This window comes from Peromyscus leucopus, chromosome 23 (assembly GCF_004664715.2).
Source record: "Peromyscus leucopus breed LL Stock chromosome 23, UCI_PerLeu_2.1, whole genome shotgun sequence".
NCBI lineage: Eukaryota > Metazoa > Chordata > Mammalia > Rodentia > Cricetidae > Peromyscus > Peromyscus leucopus.
In genome coordinates, this window is record NC_051082.1 from 40,469,137 (window position 1) to 40,488,613 (window position 19,477).

Genomic DNA, 19,477 nt, shown 5'->3' on the forward strand with positions numbered 1-19,477 from the left:
CTCTCTGAACAGAATCAGTCGCTTCTGTGAGAGCCACTACATTGAGTCTCGTCCAGCCAGACTAGTCAGAAAGATGGAGTTCCAATACCAGGAATGACGGAAGCGGCCCGTATTTGTCCTCTGCTTTTGTTCTTAATTGGCAAGCATGCTACCAACTGGGCCACATCCCTGGACCCTTCACCCCCCTTCAAGCTGTGCTTTCTGCACACTTGACCACTGTCTGAGCTCCACTTCAGCAGTGCCGTAGCTCGTCCTGTAGACTCTTCTCACTTCCATGTCCTTTGGCATACGGAAATTGATGTTGTGATGAGGCCCTTGTTATCTGTTGGCATAGCTTAGACACTGTTGCTGGATCCAAAGCTGGGAAGATTCCGTCCTTCAGTCCATCTTTTCCTGCCTATAAATGTGGTCTCACATTTCAGTTCTGATCCACTTGGACTGTTTGTGTTTTTAATATGGCATGAGTTAGGGCTCAAGCCTCATCCTGAGTGTGCATGTGTGTCCACTTGTCTTAATCTTGTCCCCTGCAGACGCTTCTCTCTCCACTCGATAGTCATGGCCTCCTGATTGATGGCCAGCTGGTCATGCCACTTTGTGTTCTATGCTGGACTGGGTTCAAGTTCAACCTGTGAGTCCTTCCTCACGCTACTGCCTAAGTTGTTGTCTTTAGTGCCCTTGCTCCTAGGCTGATGTGAGCCTTCCCACTTTGTGCCCCACCCCTCAGTGTGGTTAAATCTGGACCATCAACTTCCCAGGATGTAGACTCACCCAGGAGACAAACCTGTGTGTCCATCCCTCTGGGGGAGTTTCTAGACTGATTTAACTCGAGTAGGAAGACCACCCGAATGGGGGCAGCACCATGCCGTGGGCTGGGGTCCTGGACTGAATGAAAAGGAGAAAGCGAGCTGAGCCCCAACACCCGTTCTCTCTGCTTCTGGGTTGTGGATTCCGTGACCAGCCACCTCAGGCTCCTGCCGTGGTGCCTTCCCCACCGCGACGGACTGTGCACCCTCAGACTGCGAGCAGAATAAACACTTGCCCTAAGTTGCTTTTGGCAGGTATCTTGTTGTAGCAATAAGAAAAATAACCGCTGCAGCCCATCAAGATCAACTTGGCTATTCAGAATCCCTTGCAGTTCTCTGTGAATTTTAGCATAAGCAAAAAATAAACAAACAAAAACACCAACCAAACCCAGTTTTGCAAGAAAGACATTTGCACTTTAAGGGTTTTTTGCTGTGCTCAGGAATCCAACCTGGTGCTGAGCATACACTCTATCCCTGAGCCACACCTCAAGCCAATGTTTACAGTTTTGAAAGAGTTGCATTGATTCTGTAGATCACTTTGAAGATTTGACTCAACCCCAGCCCCAAGGGCACCTGACTTCTGGGCACCTCTGAACTGGAGACCCAAGCTCTGCCTGCACGGAGGCCTCCTGTAGGGCGGCCCCAGGCTGGCAGAAGTTAGACTCCAAGAACCCCACAGAGCGTGCTCACCCTGCTTCTTGCAGCTTCCTGCTGTTCCCTCTTCACTCCTTCCAGACCTGCCCTGGCCCAAACAGAGATGCAGTAGTCTTTGCTTCGTCCAGCTGTTGGAGCAGGGGCCCTGTTGGTGGCCCTTCTCCACACTGAGGAGTTGGCGACTGCAGAACGTCTGAGCATAAGTTCCCTCAGGAGAGTGTTGCTCCACCAGGAATGCCAGCCTCAGCAGACCTCAGAGCCCTGGCCGGCTGTGCTATCAGAGCTCGGATGAGGAACAGGGTCGGGGAGAGCAGAACCTGACAGAGTTAGGGTTTCAGCATCATGTCGTGTCCCTGGTACAGAGGAGTGTGGTGTGTCCTCACACCCGTGATGAGGTGTGACAGCATGAAGCGCAAGGCTGCTTTGATTGCAGAAGCTGGTGCTGGGTCTACCCTGGATATTTCTGTGAGTGCCTTTTGTGGTTTTGGGACGTGGTCTCATGAACCCAGGCTAGCCCCAAACTCCCTCCCTCCCGAGTGCTGGGACTACAGCACGTACCACTACTCCCCATTACACGTGCGTTGTTAGTGCCTGCTACCTGAGTAGAGAGCACAGGTACATGGGGCAGGATAGAGGAGGTAAAAGAGTCGTTTTCCAAGCATAGCAGCAGGAGCAGCATTTAGGAGTTTGGTCGGTGGTTTGTTGGTCTCACTGATGCACTATTTAGTTTCCTTCTGTAGCATCCTGTGGTGGGGCTGTTGGGATGGAAAAAGACAGAGGCCCAGGAAAGTCTGTCATTTGCTCAGGTCAGTGGCAGGCTGCGTCTTTTGCGTTGCATGCCCTGATTTAGAGTGAATCCTGCCCCATCTTAGGGACAGGTATGTCCATCCTCTCAGCCTCCTACAATGCCTGGGCCACCCTCCCTGCTCTGTAGTCCTGTAGCCTAGACAGTGTGCAGGAAGGTGGACAGCATTGGAATGGGAGCCTGGAGGAGGAGGGCCTAGCTTGGAAGAGTACCATCCTCAACTTTTACCTACAGCTGGCAGACGTGGGTGAGTGTTTGCTCCAGGGACCCACAGTCCTGATGGGCAGCAGGCAGCAGGTATCATCCCCACCTCCATTATACACAAACATGGCCTGCTGAGAGAGGCATGCTGGCCGTCCCCGGAGCCTGGCGTCCAGCCACACCTGGGTGGAGAGTGTCAGGAGCACCCCCTGCCCTGCCAGGAGAGCGCCAAGGGGAGGATACTCACATGCCCATTGGTCTTGGAGAGAGGGTGGGCAGCACCAGCTCTAGGCATTCAGTTTGAACAAACAGGAGACGGGGCAGCGGCAGGTGGTGAAGCAACCCCCACCCAGCATGCACAGGGCTCCTCTTCACCTCGTCCCGCTCACTTGGCAGGCATGTGCATGGGGGCCACTGCTCAGCTGCAGATGAGCCCTCCAAAAAGCACTTTGTGTGTGAAATCCTTTTAGCAGGATGAGTTTGGAATCTGGCCCATGGTTTGAGGCATTTGGCAGGGTCCCTGAAGACGCAATCCAATTAGTCCCATGTTTTCTTGTTTTTATAAGTGACTCTAGACCCAGGTTTTCCTCAGTGAAGTAGAAAATAGGTACAGGCTACAACATTCATGCACAACCAAATTCCTCTTCCCTTTATCCCATGTCTTCCAATCCCAGACATGAGTCAGCTCCCATTGGCTGGAAGGGAACAGATGGCTACAAAAGGGAGGACAGGACTCGCCTCATGAAGCCAGGGTCCTGTGGCCTGAAAGCAGGTAGTGGCAGACTGTCATGACTCCGTAGGACAAATGTGTGATAGGATGGCTGTGGTTATACTGGGCATATATGGTAGAGACAGGATATGAATGTGTGGGTGTGTGCAGGCTTAAAGGGTGGGGGGGGGGAAGGTCTTGGGCAAAGGAGGGGATAAGTGGTAGAGCACCTGACTAGACTCCCCCAGTGAGTGGGCCTAGGGTGTGGCTCAGTGGTAGAGCACCTGCCTAGAATCCCCAGTGAGGGGCTGGGTGTGGCTCAGTGGCAGAGCATTAGGTTCTATCCTCAACACTGCAGATAATAAAAATGGTATGCTGCTCCTAAAGGAGGCGGCATCCTTGTACTTGAAGAGCTGGGTTTGAGGTAGCTCTACATCAGAAATTCATCATGGGCTTATTGGACCAATCATAGTTTTGTGCTGTGGGTCAGGAGAGGAGTGGCCAAGGTGGAAGCCAGCGCTGAACGGTGGGCAGGTGGGCCAGCATCATGTTGGGCCAGCCACCAGACAGGGCCTAGGAACCTGGTGCAGGCTCAGGAGACAAGAGAATTGTTCCTGGAAGAGGGAGAATGTTGAGCATAGACCCGAGGCTGCAGATTCAAATGAGAGGATCCATATTTGCTCTGAAGGTTGTGGTGTGAGCCAGCACTTCCCATTCTTCCCTGCAGACCGTGTAGAAGTAACAGGAATGAAAACAAAATGGCGAACTCAAGCTCTGACCAAGCAGAAGTAGAGTGGAACCAAGCCACAAGCAGGAGGCACATGGCCACTGGCAGAGGACTGGCCTTTGTGTGGATCACATAAAAGTGTTTGCCAGGGGAAGGTGGGGTACAGGCTTCAGGAAAAGGCCCTGGGAAGGAGAGGATCCAATGACCTGCTTGTGGGTGAGGCGCTTCCTGCCAGGTAGTCCTAAGCCTCAGGCTGGCCCGGCAGACCTCCCCTCCCCTCCCCAGAGCAGGACTCATGTGCTTTCCTGGTACACGAGACTACCATGGGCACTAGGGCCCCTGTTCAGGTGGCTAGAAGCAGGTCACGCTTGCTGTGAGCATGGCTCTTGGCTCTCAGGGGAGGAATCAGTGGCTCTAATTGTACCTGCAGCGAGGCTGTCAGATTGGCCCATAGCAAGGCAAGGGCCTGTTCTCCCCGCCATGCCACCTTAGGTATGGAGCTGGATCTGATAGGAAATCCAAGGAAGGGGGCTGGGGAGCAGGGCAGAGAAATCCACAGCCAAAGAAGTTGACCCGAGCACACAGTTTGTCAGCTGTTCGTTAGAACCCGAAACGTGGCGAGGCCTGGAGCAGCAGTGGTGGGGCTGGATGAGGAAATGTAGCTAGCTGGCCTGGGGGGAAGCAGGAGATCAGAGTACTGGGAAGGAGAGCCTTGGCAAAGTCCAAACAGCACTGGCTGTGAGAGCCTTGTCTGTCCCCGTAGAAATGCAGCTCACGTGGGTAGTCCGATACAGTGCCCTGAGTGCCGGGTGATGCAGCCCGTGTGGACAGTTAGAACGTGTAGTACAGAACATCGTGCTGAGTGGTGATGCAGCCCGTGTGGACAGTTAGAACGTGTAGTACATGAACACTCGTAGTGCCCTGAGTGCCGGGTGATGCAGGATACGGGTGTTTGGGAAGAAGCACTGAGGCAGAAGAAGGAGTCCAGCAAAGATGAGAGACAAAAGCAAGGGCTGTCCATCATCGCCAGGGAAGATGCCCTGGAAAGTTACCATGAAGAAGGGGAGGCACATTTAGCTCTTTGGGGACCCACCAGAGGATTAGGGCTGATAGGATCCCTCTGTCTAATAGAGAGAGAGCGTGGTTGGTTATGAGTTGTGGGTTACAAGAAAAAGGCCAAGAAGGCCCACAGCCTACCTAGTTGTGTGTCTGTAAGCAAGAGTTTTTTTTTAAAGCTCGTGGTGGATTTCTGATGGTCTGAGGTGTGGGGAGCTGATGGAAGAGCCCTGTCCAGGGACAGGGAGAGATGTGATGAGCTACCACCATTGTGAGCAGAATGGAAGGGGGGCATCCCCACTGTGTCACCGTCATCTGCCCGGGGCCCCAGGTGTGAGTGCTGTTGCCCACACTGGGGAAAGGAGTCTTAAGTGTACTAAATCAGTGCTGAGCCACCAGACAGACAAAATCACAGGCTTTATCTGGGCATTTGGCCCAGCAGGTAAACACATGACATTAATTGTCACCAACTGTGTACAGTTACCAAGCGAGGAGGGTGGAATCCCTAACTAGTCAGACCTGCAATGGGACATGTCCTTGGTACTGTCCAGCACAGGAAAGTATGGATGCAGCATAATGCAGCCATTACTTAATAGCACAAATGCTGACTGTCAAGACACGAAAGGAAACACACTCACAAGCCAAAAGACAGAAAGCACAGAAGCCTAATGCAATAGAAATCAATACAGACACATAGCAAGATATAAATGGACTAAACTCTGCCACTAAAAGGAAAAGACTTTCTGATGAGTTCCACACAGAACCAAAGCAATTGGAACAGGTGGCTGCCGAGGCCACTTGGCATTTGTAAGCATCTGAGCAGGAATCAGCTATTCATGCCTCATCTAAATTCAAGCCATAAAGCATTGCGGGAAGCGGGCAGATGCGCCTCTCGGTACTGAAGGTGCACAAGGACATCTGTACTGCGCTCTGTAGGGAGCATGGAAGTACATAGAGAGGCAACTGTTTCTATGATCGCAGTGCGTGCATGTGTGTCTGACCAGTCTCCAAAGCCAGAGAGCTTACTGTTGAGAAGGACTCCTATTTATAAGGCCAGCAAGATGGGTCTGCACAAGCCTGATGACCTGGGTTTGATCTCCAGGACCCATATGGCGGAAGGAGAGAACAAATCCCTGCAAGTTGTCCTCTGTACTACACACCCACACTGTGGCTACATGTGCACATACGCACACATGCACGCGCCTGCGCAAGCGCACACACACACACACACACACACACACACACACACACACACACACCCCTCTTACTGTAGCATCCTGTACCTTGGAGTCTCGCTACCTCCTCCAACAATAAGAAACAGGAAGTACTTCCATCACATTAAGTTTCAGGGCCCAGTTCTATCAGTCTCAAATCTGTGAGACCTGCCACAGCACCATACGCCGTGTTCGAGTGTAGAGGCAAGGGGAGGGCTCTCTGGAAGTAAGCACCGTGTTGCCTCCACCTCGCCATGGAGGAGCTGTACCATGACAGTGTCAGTTAGGAACAAAAGCGGGCAGCATGTGAAGATGACGCCATCCTTGGGACAGGGAAGATAGCTCACCCAGCGAATTGCTTGTGGTGCCAGGATGAGGACATGAGACCGGCCCTCAGAACTCATGCAAAAATGTGGACTTGTAACCCCAGCACTAGGGAGATGGAGACAGGTGGATCCCCTGGAATTCATTGGCCAGCCTGCCTAGATAAATTGTCAAGTTCTAGGCTCAGTGAGAGACTCTGCGCCCCAAAACAAGCTGGTTGGCTCCCGAGGTTTGACCTCTGACCTCCATACATGTGTGTACCCTCGTATGCATACACAGAGAGACATACAGTTTGTACTGTCCCTTTATCTGGCTCATGGTTCTGGAGTCTGGATAGCCTGGTGTCAGGAGGCCAGTCTGGCAGGAGATGGGGTGGGTGAGGGGTCTGAGCTGGGCTTCAGGCAGTGACACTGACCCATGGCCTGTCCCTTAAGAGGTTTCTGCTCTCCTTGAAGACTCTTGGCACTGAGTGTGCATCTGTTTGGAGGGATGGGGCTGAGGACACTCAAGGAGCAAGGGTCAGCTCTGGGTGACTTTCCTGCTGCCCAGGAAGCCACTGGCTCAGCAGCCATCTGCTTTCCTCCTGGGCCTGGCTGATTGAGCTTGCCTGTGTCTTCTGTTCCTGACTCTCTCTAGGGTCTGGGATTGTCTGGCTTCCTGGCGCACCCCCACCCCTCCCACAGGTGTGCAGAGTAGCTTGCAGACCTTGGCCCAGGGCAGGCAGACAGTTCTATCACCCTGGAGAAAACACTGTGACTTCCATCCAAGCCATAGTAATTCTAGACTGCGATCTCGCTACTCACTCTTTCCCTCTCTGTCTCCAAGGCTCTATAGATCTCCTCAGCAGAACATGAATGGCCGACCATGTGTCTCTCCACCTAACCTTGGAACAGGAGCATGGTGAAAGAGAAAGAACTGTGTTTACCTGACTCAGAACGCCTTGTGGCGTGGGGGATCTAGGCTATGGTTGACCAGGCAGGGGACCCTCTTCCCCAGATCCCCAGCACATACTAGGCATCCAATCTGGGCATGTTCAGATGCAGACTTCAGGACTTTGGGAACGGAGCAGGGACCTGGCTGTGGGTCCTCTACAGGCTGACTGCTTACTATGTGTTTCCTTATAGCTGGAGATGGAGTTGAAGATGCTGAGGCCCAGACGAGCTCAGCTGAGGCCAGCTTCCCATTCTGCAAGGAGGAGGTAGATGCACTCAGGTATGTCGTCTTCTCTTGGGCTCTGGCTGCCCCACATGTTACTCCCGAGAGCACGATGAGCAGAGCCCATCAGAGCCCCTGCCTTTTGCCTCCCCAAGGCTGTTTGTTTCTGTTACATTGTCTGCTGAGACCCTTGTTTCCACTCGGCTAGGCCTTTCTGGTGTCATGTCCCAGGTCAGCACTGACAGCTGGCCTCCCAGCACTGGTTCTCCACGCCCAAGAGGAGCAGGCATCCTGTCAGGGTGTCCATGGGGACCTGCCTTCCTGCCAGCACCATGAGACACCAGGCCTAGCATGAGGGGCACATGGCCAGCTGTTGATTGAAGGGTGCAAACAGGCATCTCTCAGAGACTGCCTCACAGAGAGATGAATAGTTTGGCCAAGCTTTGAGCTTCAGGTGTGACTCTTTGCAGGGCACCTTTGGTGCATGTTTGGAGACAACTCACTGCTTTCACCATGTGCATGTGTGTGTGCGTGTGTGTGTGTGTGTGTGTGTGTGTGTGTGTGTGTGTGTGTGTGTGTTCAAATGCTTATGCATATGTATGTGCATCTGGTGGGGAATTTTCTTCATATGTTCTCTACCTTAGTTCTTAAGATAGGTCTCTCACTCAACGTGGAGCCCTCCAGTTCAGCTAGCCTGGCTGGCAGTGAGCTCCAGGGATCTTCCTGTCTCTGCCTCCCCAGCACTGGAGAGTACAGGCACATGTCACCACAGCCAGCTTTTCACATGGATGCTTGGGATCCCAACTCTGAACTGCCGTCAGGTTCTCCCTGGCCTGCAATGGTCCTGCCATTCTAGCTTCTGTCTGAAACGGCTGTGCGATGGCCATCACCACTGCCCTGACGTCTTGTGAGAGGCAGCAGAATGAATGTAGTGAGTTGGCCATTCCCTGCAAGCCTTCCTTCTCTTTGGGGTCCTAGGGAACAAGAAAACTCTGGAGACATTGAGTGGTTTCTTGATGAGGAGACATGGAGGAGCCTGGGGGAGGAGGGGAAGCAGTCCTCTCTGGCTGGGCTCTTGGTGTCCCAGAGACCGTAATGGGGTTCTACCTCTGTGGAGCTGACTTTGGCTCTGTTAGGCTCTTCCGACACTGTCTCTCTTTGGGTAATGGCTGGTGACTGACTCCCTGCTTTGCAGGGCTCTTGAGGTCAAAGCAAGGAAGGCTTACTTCTTGGCACTTTTCCCAGAAGTGTTCACTGTATAGCGCTGAGGTCCCTCTCACTGCCAGGGTCCTTCTCGCACAGACCCAGGCCTGCGAAGTAGCGCTGTGGAGATACCAGGCACAGAGCTGTTGGTTTGCATTTGTCCCAGCGTGGTGTATGCTGTGCGCTGTCAGGGCAGAGCGGAGTGGATAATTGACTGGCCAGCAGAGCCACGTACTCTGTCTTCATCAGCTCACAGCTTAATGGGGACATTATTCACATGGGCTTGTGGCTGTTTAATTATGGGTGGTGCTGTGAGAGCTGGTGTCTGGAGATAGGGTCCCTGGGACAAGCATCTGGGTGCAAGAGGAGCATGCTTGGTGCCATGACTGAGTGTCTGGAGAACTGGTGTGGCCCTGGCGAGTGTCGGGATCTTCATCCTGTGAGTGATGTGAAGCCATTAGGCATTTTAAAGCAGAAAAACGACATGATCTGATTTGTAGCATCAGGCATTGCTGGCTGCCTAGGCCAGGCAGAGGAACTTGGCAAGGCCAGGCAGCCGTGCCCTGGCCAAGTGCTGGGAAGCATTCATTGTGAGGTTCCGCCAAGCTGGAGAGGCTGCTCCTGGGTGGAGCTCCACAACATCTCTTCTGTGGTAAAAACCCTTGTACTCAGGGTGGGTGGGTTTAGTGGACCTGGAAGCGTATTCCGTTCCGACTCTGTCTCCCTGAAGCCAAAGACAGCAGTCACGGCAGCCTTTGTTTGCATCTGACTGCAAGGTGCTGGCCAGAGGTGCTGTCTCTAGGGCTAGGGAGGTGAGGTGAAGCTCTTGCTGGCCTACAGTCACTGCCTTACAGCGCCTTAGGCCACACAAGGCAGGTAGCCCTGTGTACCCAGCTCCATGTCAGCCGGTGGGCAGAGGGCTTGATCTGGGTGTGGGCAAGTGTCAAGGTCTCGGAGTTGGCCAGCTGCATGCAGCCAACGCAGCCCTGCTCTCCTCATACCACAGGCACTGTGCTGCCTTCCGGCCTCTCCTCCCCATGGCCTCTCACGTGGTTGGCGGGAGTGTGGACCAGAGTGTGTCAGATTTGTGGTGGGGAGAGGCAGGTACACTTCAAGTCTGATGATTTTTAAACTTTAAAAAGGGGCTTTGCTGTTAACATCTTCCTCACTAAGATCAAAGCCTCCTGTCCACACGTCTCCCTAGGAGAACACCGCTGTGAGTGAGGTGCCTTTGTAGCTGGTAAGAACCAGGTCAGGCCGTGTGGAGGGGCTGTAGCCCACTCGGCTCTGCTGGCACTTCTGCTTTCCAGCAGAGGGAAACTGAGGGTGTCCAAGTGGCTCCTGTGGGCTTGGAGCATGCGTGGCAGAGAAGTCCAGAGAAGCAGGGCCTCTGTGTAGTGAACTCAAATGGAGCTCCAGGCAGCTTCTCAAGGGCAGATGGCTCAGGTTGGACCAAGCATGCAGGTATTTTGCTTACCTGCCTAGCTCCTTCCGTTCTTGAGCTTGGGTCTCCTGAGTCCTGTCCCTATGCCTGTAGACAGGGGTGGTCTTCTGCCACCGCTCATCCTTTGCATTCTATTGATGTGATAAACATCAGGACCACAAAAGCAGCTTGGGGAGGAAAGGGTCTATTTGGTTTATATGTCCCAATCATATCACAGTCCATCACTGAGGGAATCCAGGACAGGAATTCAAGGCAGGAATCCAGAGACAGGAACTGAAGCAGAGACCATGGGGGAACACTGCTTACTGGCCTGCTCTTCATGGCCTGCTTCTCTTGTACCTTCCAGCACTTCCTGCTCAGGGGTGGCACTGCCCGCATCACAGATCAGGAAAATGCTCCACAGACTTGCCCACAGGCCGGTCTGATGGAGGCAGTTCCTCCACTGAGACTCCCTCTTCCCAGATGACTCCAGCTTGTGTCACGTTGACATAAATAAACAAATAAATAAGACATTTTAGAAAGAAATCCCAGCACAGTCCTTCTTTGTTGGCACTAGCATGCTGAGTCCTATTTGCCCTGCTTTCCAACCTTTCACCTATGTCATTGTATCAATGTGCCTCAGTTTCCCACAGTGCCACACAATAGGGTCAGTGTACTTGTCACTGTTAGCTTGAGCAAGGGGACTGTGCTATGTGTGGCATCTTGTTTTGCTGGAATGCCACACTGGGACCTATTGTGCTGCCTTCTGGCTCCAGAGTACTCAGAGGGGCAGCCCACTTGATGGAGGACCTGGCAGACCCCCGTTGCCGCCCAGTTCCCCCGGGAAGGGACACGGGCAGTGTGGACTCTGAAGTCTCACCTTCCTCCAGCTGGGCCAGGGTGGGGCCCTTACTGAGATGCCCTCTTGGAATAAGAGCCCTGCTCTCCGTTTGACCCCTCTCCTGAGCCTGAAGTGCCTTGCCTACCGGCCCTTCGTGCAGCTCCTGACGAGGACCACAGCTGAAGTGGTTAACTCCGAGGAAGACAGGTGACATGAGAGCCCTGCCTCAGGCCAGCCTGCCCTTCGCTCAAGGCCATGGCTGCAAACACAGCCAGCAGCAGATGCAGAGGACCGGGCAGGGTAGCTGCTGCTCCCCAGGGCAGTGTGAAGATGAGGGGTGGTCTACAGCCGTGTGTGCTTACCCAGAGCTATTGGCTACACCTAAGGGGCACGGGCTGGGGAGATGCTCCATGGTAAAGAGCTTGCTACGGCAGCATGAGGAGTTGAGTTTGATCCCCAGGACCCATGTGTGTTTGTTTTTTAAAGTCGGGTATTGTGGCTTATGTAATCCTATCCCTGAGAAGGTGGAGACAGGAGCAGCCCTGGGACTCACTGGTCAGCCCATCTGGCTCGTGAGCTCCAGGTTCAGTGAGAGATCAGATCTCAGAAGTTAAGATAGAGTGGGGTGGACGAAGACACCTGTTGTTGACCTCTGGCCTCCAAAGGCATGCACACATAGTCACAAAAGTTGCACAGATGCCTGTGTATGTGAATTGCACCCACCTGTGGCATTGCACGCTCCTTCCATGAAGCCAGACTGGGAGCACCAGTGCAAAGCTAAGTGGTGGCAGCTGAGGACCTCTCGCCTGGAACAAATCTGGGCTCGTTACTTCCCACTGTCAGGAAAGCTCTGACAAATCCTAAATGTCTGCGGCTTTAGCAGCTGGGTAGACTGGGCTTGCATGTCTGGGCCAGAACCTGTTAGTCACACTCCACAGCCTCTCCTTTCCCAGCCGCGCTCGCTGCCTGCTGGGCCCCAGCCTGAGCAGGCATTCCCAGGCGCTGGGGGGCCGAGGGTTACCATGCCTATTGGCCTTTCTCAGGGAAAGCAGAAAGGAACTCCGTGACTGCTACCCAGTGTGCTCTGGCTGGGTCACCCCCTCTAGAAGCGGCTCAGCAAGTTGCAAGAGACCTTTTGCTTTGTCTTCACAAGGGGAGCTGGTCTGGACCATTTTACTGGGGTGCACATGGCAGGCATCTTCTGGTCTCTTTTTGTGGTCTCATATGTCTTTGGAGACTCAGACCTGAAGGGTATCGTCCTGACAGCTCCTGGGAGCTGAGTAGGGGACAGCAGTCTCTGCTGACAATGAGATGATGTCTTTCCTCACCTGATAGCCTGTCCTCAGTCCAAAGACCTCTTCCTTTCAGGAGACTGTGGCATCATGGGCATAAGAAACAGGTAGGCGAGGGGGAGCTGGTTATAAAAGAGGTCTTCAGTATCCAGCTCTGGTCACTGGGTGGCCCTCTCCTCCTGGGTCTTCTTGCTGTACCTGCAGACCTGTATCTACATGGCAGACTTAGGGGGCAGAAGTGGAGGGAAGTGGTCACAGCAGTAGACACTAACAGAAACACCTAAAACTCGGCCATGAAAAGGAAGAGGCAGCCCAATTGTATGTGATCTTCTGACTGCCTATTGAGGTGGCCAGTGACAGGAAGGGATCATGTACCCACCAACACCCACCTCTGCCCCAGCAGAGCAAGGCAGCAACAGTGTGAGCAAGCTGGATGGTGAGCAAGCTCTGCCCAGTGGAGGCTGGTGTCAGCCGGACGCTGTGGGGAGCCACGCCCACGGCCACCAGTGTCAGGGCTCTTCTGTGCCATGATGGAGTGTGTAGGGCCTCCCTCTGATCTCGATCCATGCTACTGCCTGTGCTAAAGGGCAGAACACAGGGATGCAGGAAGTGGGTCAGTTGGAACGGGTGATGGATGGATGGTCCACTCCTCCCTGTGGTTGGTAGGATGCCCAGCCATGGAATAGTCGCCACTGTCCATCAGAGTCCAGTCTGTTTTGGAGCCCTTTGTTCCCATACCCTTAGGATGCACCAGGAAGGCTCCCCATTATTAGCTATGCCTTTGGTCATAAAACAAACCCTCACAAAACCTTAGGAATCAGGTACCTGAGAGATGGCCCAGTGGGTAACAGCTAGGTCATGGTAGCTGGTGACACATGCAGTGATCCTGCAGAAACACAAGGACCTGAGTTCAAATCCCTAGCACCCAGGTAAATAGTTAGGCATCACTGCACATTGCCTGCCAGAAACTCTGGTGGCATAAGACAAGAGGATTGCTGGGGCTTGCTAGCCACCAGCCTAGCTTGGGGTTCAGTGAGAGACCCTGTCTAAAGAGAATAGGTAGAGAGTGATAGAGTAGGACACCTGATGTCCTCCTCTGTCTTGCACATACATTGCTTGGGTGTTTACCTGGACATATACACATGCGCACACACACAACCGCACAGAGACAGACAGACAGACACATCTAAGGTGCATAGAGAGTATGCCATCCAGCTACACCCAACTCAAACTAGTCATCGGTAACAGAGTGCAAGAGGAAAAGCCATACCCGTGTGGAGATTAACAGCATGCTTCTAACTGCCTGCGGATCAGACGGGAAGAGGACAAGTAAACGCTGATGAAAACACTCTCATCAGATCAGATCCGCGGAGAGAAGAGGACCCGCGGCACCCAGCGTTCCAGCTGACAGAGCAGAGGCCCTGGCTCCGCCACCAGGACGACATGGCGAGCAAAGGAGCCCAGGATGAGGAGGAAGAAGGAGGTAATGAACTTGAAAAAAAAGAAACACAATTGAGAAAAATGCTGAAGCAAAAGGCTGTTTTTCTGGGGCAAAAATCCATAAAATTGACAAAGTGCCAACGAAAGTGACACGTACATGGAGAAACAAATGAACGGTATCAGGAATGACATGGGGACACGGCTGTGTAGAGAGCCTGTGGCCACTGAAGGGTATTACAGAAACACCAGCTCCCCACCAGCCCGTCCAGTCACACCCCTCAGAACCAAAAGCTCAACCCAGCCTGGGAAGGTGGAGGTAGAAGAATCAGAGTTTGGAGTCAAGACCAGCCTGAGCTACATGAGACCTGTCTCCAAAGGAGCAAACAAAACAAACCCCTGAACCAAGATGTAGAATCCAGTTGACAAACACTTTAAATGTGAAATCATATTTATAATGCAGGCCTATAAGGTTGGCCTTGGGGACCCTGCTCACCAGCTGAAGCCCCTGGGCACCAAGTTGACCATAGTCCTCTAGAAGATGGGGTGTATCTACAAAGCACAGCCAAAGGGAGCGTGGTGCTGCTGGGGTGGGGCTGTCATGGTAGCCAGTGACACATGTATGTAGTGACCCTCCAGAAATAACTCATTCCAAGAGCTGAGCGAACAGGAAGAAGCTGTGACTTGCATTTCTTAAGTGCACAACGTTTATGGAAGACCTTCTACCCTGTCCCAGCTCAACCTCCTTCCAACCCCATCCTGCTTCTGGAACCCTCTGGCAGGGCTCCGTACGGCAGGAGCTCCTGTGGGGTCACTCCCCCCCCCCCCCATCCATCTGCTTTCAACTTCTAAGGTGTTTTTGATGCCGTCCCTTTTATTGTCTGTCGTCAGGCTTCAGAGAAGCAAGACTGCCTTTATTCCGTGCTACTTCAGTGGCATTCTGAGAGAGTGCTCCTAAGTGCCGTGGTCACACCGTCATCCTTGGCAGTCTCTGTGCTTGTTTGTATATGGGGTTTTGTTGTTTCTGTTTCTTTCCCAAGATGAAGGTTTGAGGTATAGCTCAGGCTAGCCTTGAACTCTTTTACCTTGGCCTCCCATGTGCCCAGATGAAAGGCGTGTACCACCATGCCCAGCTCGCATGTTTTTTAACGAACCACAAATACAAACCGAAACAGAAGAACTAAAGGAACAACAAAAAGCAAATATGCCGTTTATACTATCAGCTTACTGCTCTTCATGTTGTGTGTGAGCTCCCTGTGTGTCCTTGGGCATCCTGCAATCTTGTGTTCTGGACCCCAGAGCCTGCTCCCTCGTGCGTGCATGCATGCGCGCGTCCTCCTTAATATGCTGGTACACTTGTATGAGTGGGGCCACTGTGGGCACTTGGACAGGTGTGTATGCTTGTCTGTTGGCAGCTAGAGGACAACCTCAGTTATCATTCCTCATAAGCTATCCACCCGGGTGTTTTGAATCCTGCTCTGGAACTCACCCAACAGGCTAGGGGAGTGGGCCAGAGAGCTCAGAGAAACTTGTTTCCACCCAGCTTGGTTTTTTCATGGATTCTGGGGATCAAACCCAAGTCCTCCTGCCTTTGAGGCCAGCACTTTACCTTTCTGTGCTGTAGAGGCTCCTTTGGGTGGCTGTGAGCAGGTGGTGAACATGGCCATTTAACCAAATGGTGTCATCAGATCCTTGTTCACACACTTCAGCCTGTGGTCTGCTCTGGGCTAGCGTGCCCAGTTGGGTGGACTCTGCCCGTCGTCTCTTAGCACTGGCCCCCTGCACTCAGCACAGCACTCCTGGGGCATCTCATTCAAGGAACACTGCCCCTCCATGGCTGTGAGTCTGGAGGCGGGAGATGCACCCCCAGCTGGCTGTCCCTTTCCGTCTGCTTTGCCCCATTCATCTCACCTGTCCCTGAACATACGTGTCTTCATGTGTACAAAGGTTACATTTTCTCATTTTGTAAGTTATGTGTGTATGTGTGCATTTGCATGAGTATGTGCACGTGAGTGCAGGTACCTGTGGAGTCAAGAAGAGGGCACTGGATGCCCTGGAACTACAGGTACAGACAACTGTCAGCCAACCTATGTGGGTGTTGGTAACTGAACTTGGTCCTCTGTAGAGCAGCCAGTGTTTGTAACTGCTGAGCCATCTCTCCAGCCCCAAGTGTCTATATCCACAGGGGTTTTCTTTCCTTTTTGGGGGGTGGGAGGAACAGTGCTCTGCAGGTCTTAGAGGACTTAGGGGATCATCCCACTCTGTGTAAATTTATTTTCAAATGTTTTCTCCGATGCTATGACAGATGGAGTGTGCAACAGAGTTCCCACGTGTTGATTTTTACAGTGCCGCTTTGCTGGGTCTGTGTATCAATAGGGCATCTGTGAATAGAGCAATTTACTGCCTTACAACTTAGAAGCCTTAATTCACTGTCTTGTCTAATTGCTTTGGCAGCTTGGTCAGATGGAAGCAGTCAGAGCAGGCATTGTCCCAATTAAAAGAAATTACTTTATTACATTGATAGAGTGTATGTGCGTGGGAATGCCTTGGTGACATGTGGAGGTCGGAGGATAACTTTTGGGAATATGTTCTCTCCTTCCCCCGTGTGCTGGAACTCAGGTCATCAGGCTTGATGGCAAGTCCTTAACCCACTGAGCCACCCCACAGGCCTCGTCCTGAGGAAATCATGCAGCTGTCCTTCTCCCCGTTCCCCCACCCCCGCCCCCAGGACCACCATGTCCTGTTGAGGCTGCTGCCCTCTGTGATGAAGGGATTTCCTGTCTCAGCAGCATGGAGGAGGGGCTTCCTGCCCTTGCTCATGAAGGGTCACATAGCATGTTTTTAGGTGTTGAGACGCCCTGTGTTCCTGTGTTGGTTTCCAACCCCCTTGCCACGGTGTGGAAAGCTTTCAGTGAACAGCTTATAGTGGGTTAGGTGTTGCCACATCTGTCCCCCAGGTTTACTGGTCTCAGTTCTATTTGTTTCTTTTAAAAAGTAACTTCAGTTTTTATTTCATAGTTTTAAATTTTCATTTTAGTTGTAAGTTTTACGGTTTGAACCCAGGACCTTACACGTTAGGCCAGCGCTCTGTCCCTGAGGTACCTTCCCCGCCCTCTTTCTGTGACTGCTGTTTACATTTTGAGACTCGTCCTTGAACTTGCCTGTGGCCCAGGAAAGCCTTGAACCCTTGATCCTGCTGCCCCAGTCTCCACATAGCTAGGGTGGCAGGCCTATTGCACCAGGCCCTGCTTGGCCTAGGTCTTCTGGAGGACTCTGCCTTCATTCGGTGTCTGCCTGCTGCTGGTCTCAGTGAGTGAAGAAGGGCTTCCTTCTCCTCCCTTTGTCTGCAGGGTTGGGGAGAGTGTGTAATCCCTTGAGCATTTACTGTGTTCACTGGCCTGGCCCTCTTGGTTGGGAGGCCTTTGACCTCTGATTTGACCCCTATGTTAAGGAAGGTTTATCTGCTTCTCAGGGTCATCTTGGAAAGAGGCCTCAGTGGGGGTCTGCCTGCGTCATCTTGGCTCCTCAGATATGTGCCCCAGTGCCCCTGGCATAGCTTTGCAGCCGTTATCCTGCCAAGTCAGTGGCTCTGTCCTCTGGACTCCGCCCATTTCGTAGTGAGCTCTTCTCCTGGTTGGTTTGCTTGCCACGTGAAGGCTTGTGACTGGGGCCCTTTTCAGACCATGGCCTTCTGGTGCTAGGCCTATTCTCTGCACTTTCACACAACCTAATCCTCGTTGTCTCTAGCCCGCTGCCAGCTTCCAGCTCAGGCTGCTCTCCGTTTTCTGGTTTTTGGGGTTGTGTGTGTGTGTGTGTTTTGTGGGAGGGGGCGCCCCCTGTGAGACTTTAAGGTGACATCTTCCTTGTGTTTGGAACCCTCGGTCCTTTCTTGGTGTTTGTCTCTGGCATTTCCTAATCTCTCTGTGAGTTCTTTTCTGACCCAGGAGTTACTTCACATAGGAGTTTCTTAAAGTTTTGTTTTTATAGGTGTGTGTGTGGGGTGTGTGGGGGTGAGACAGGCCTGCCTCAGGTCTCTGTCCTCCTAGAGCCTAACACCTGCCATTTGAGGCAGCGTCTCTCACTGGAGCTCACCAGTTTGGTCAGGCAGGCTTGCTGCCGAGCCCCAGATCCTCCAGTGGTTCTCAACCTTCCCAGCGCTGCGACCCTTTAACATGGGTCCTCATGCTGTGCTGACCCCCAACCTTAAAATTACTTCCATTGCTGCTTCAAAACTGTGATTTTGCTGCTGTTATGAATCATAATGTAAGGAGCTGTGCGTTCTGATGGTCTTAAGTGACACCTATGAAAGAGTCGTTTGACCCCGGGAGGGGTCATGACCCCCAGGTTGAGAGCCACTGCTCTAGTCTCTGCCTCCCCAACACTGGGATGACAAGTGTGAATCACCATGCCCAGCTTTTCATGTAGGTGCTGGGGACTGGAACTCAAGCTTTCAAAGCAAGCACTCAGCCCCAGAGCCAGCTCCCCAACAAAAGCATCTTGTTGAATTGCCTGCTACTTTAGATTTTTCTAGCTTTCCCTCTGCCATTGGTCTCGATCTTCATTTATGGCATGCATTCTACTAAATGAATATCTTAACTTACTAAAACTTGTTCTGTGGCCATGCATTAGGTCTGTTCTGGCGTGTTCTGTGTACTATTCCAGGCCAGCCAGGGCTACACAGTGAGATCGATCTCATAAACTGGCCTTGGATTCCTGGCCTCCCCCACTCTGCCTCCATTTCCTGAGGGCTGGATCACAGGTGTTTACCCATCATGCTCATCTTTATTCTCGAGGTAGAAGCCTTGGTTATTGACTTGAGATACTTCTTTCTCGTAAGAACACTGGATCCTACACATTTTTCTTCGAGCTTGGCTTTCTTAGATATACTGGGTCTAGTTCAGCATAGTTTCTGATTTCCTCAACTTTCTTTGAACAGTGTATTTAGTGTGTTGTTACATTTCCAGGTGGCCAGAGCTTTGCCCTTGGCTTGCTTTGGTTGTCTGCTACAGTTCTTAAGTGGTCTATGGACACTTTGTTTCCTTTCAGGCCCCTGGATGACACAGATTTGAGAACTTGCTCCATTGTTATTGGGTGGCATGCTTGGTGTGTTGTGTATTCAGCTGGATCTAGGGGTTGATGGCTTGTCTAAAACTCCCATGTCCCCATTCCCCTCCCTGCCACATTAGGACTCTTGCCTTTTTAGCATTCTGAAGACTCCTGAGGTCATTTTTCCATATCTCAGTTTCCCCTCCAGCCTATGGTCACCCTCCAGGGTGGACCAGGAGGCCTGAGATTTCTTACCTGCTTCTACCCAAGCTGCAGGGTCAGCCAAGACCCACTGGCTTGAGCTCTTGTGCCTGAACAAGTGCTACCCCCCGCTACCCACCCTGCACCCTTGGAATCAGCACCATGGCCATGACCTTCCATCTGAGTCAGCTGTAGCGGCACCTGATCATGTCATGATCTCCTTGCAGGTTGAAGGTGGAGGAGCTAGAGGGCGAGCGGAGTCGCCTGGAGCAGGAAAAGCAGGCACTGGAGATGCAGATGGAGAGGCTTACCCTACAGGTGGGTAATGAGAGGGCCAGAGAGATGTGCCCTGCTCAGTCTCTACGCGCTCCAGCTCCCATGAATGA

General features: G+C 52.5%; 1 protein-coding gene across 1 annotated transcript in view; it reads left to right on the forward strand.

Annotated features, from left to right (window-relative positions):
* Mad1l1 (mitotic arrest deficient 1 like 1) overlaps nucleotides 1–19,477 on the forward strand; it is a 326,242-nt gene that overhangs the window by 210,557 nt on the left and 96,208 nt on the right. Inside the window, 3 exon segments of the mRNA XM_028859735.2 lie at nucleotides 7,618–7,639; nucleotides 7,642–7,705; nucleotides 19,319–19,409. Coding sequence (XP_028715568.1) covers nucleotides 7,618–7,639; nucleotides 7,642–7,705; nucleotides 19,319–19,409 — 177 coding nt within the window.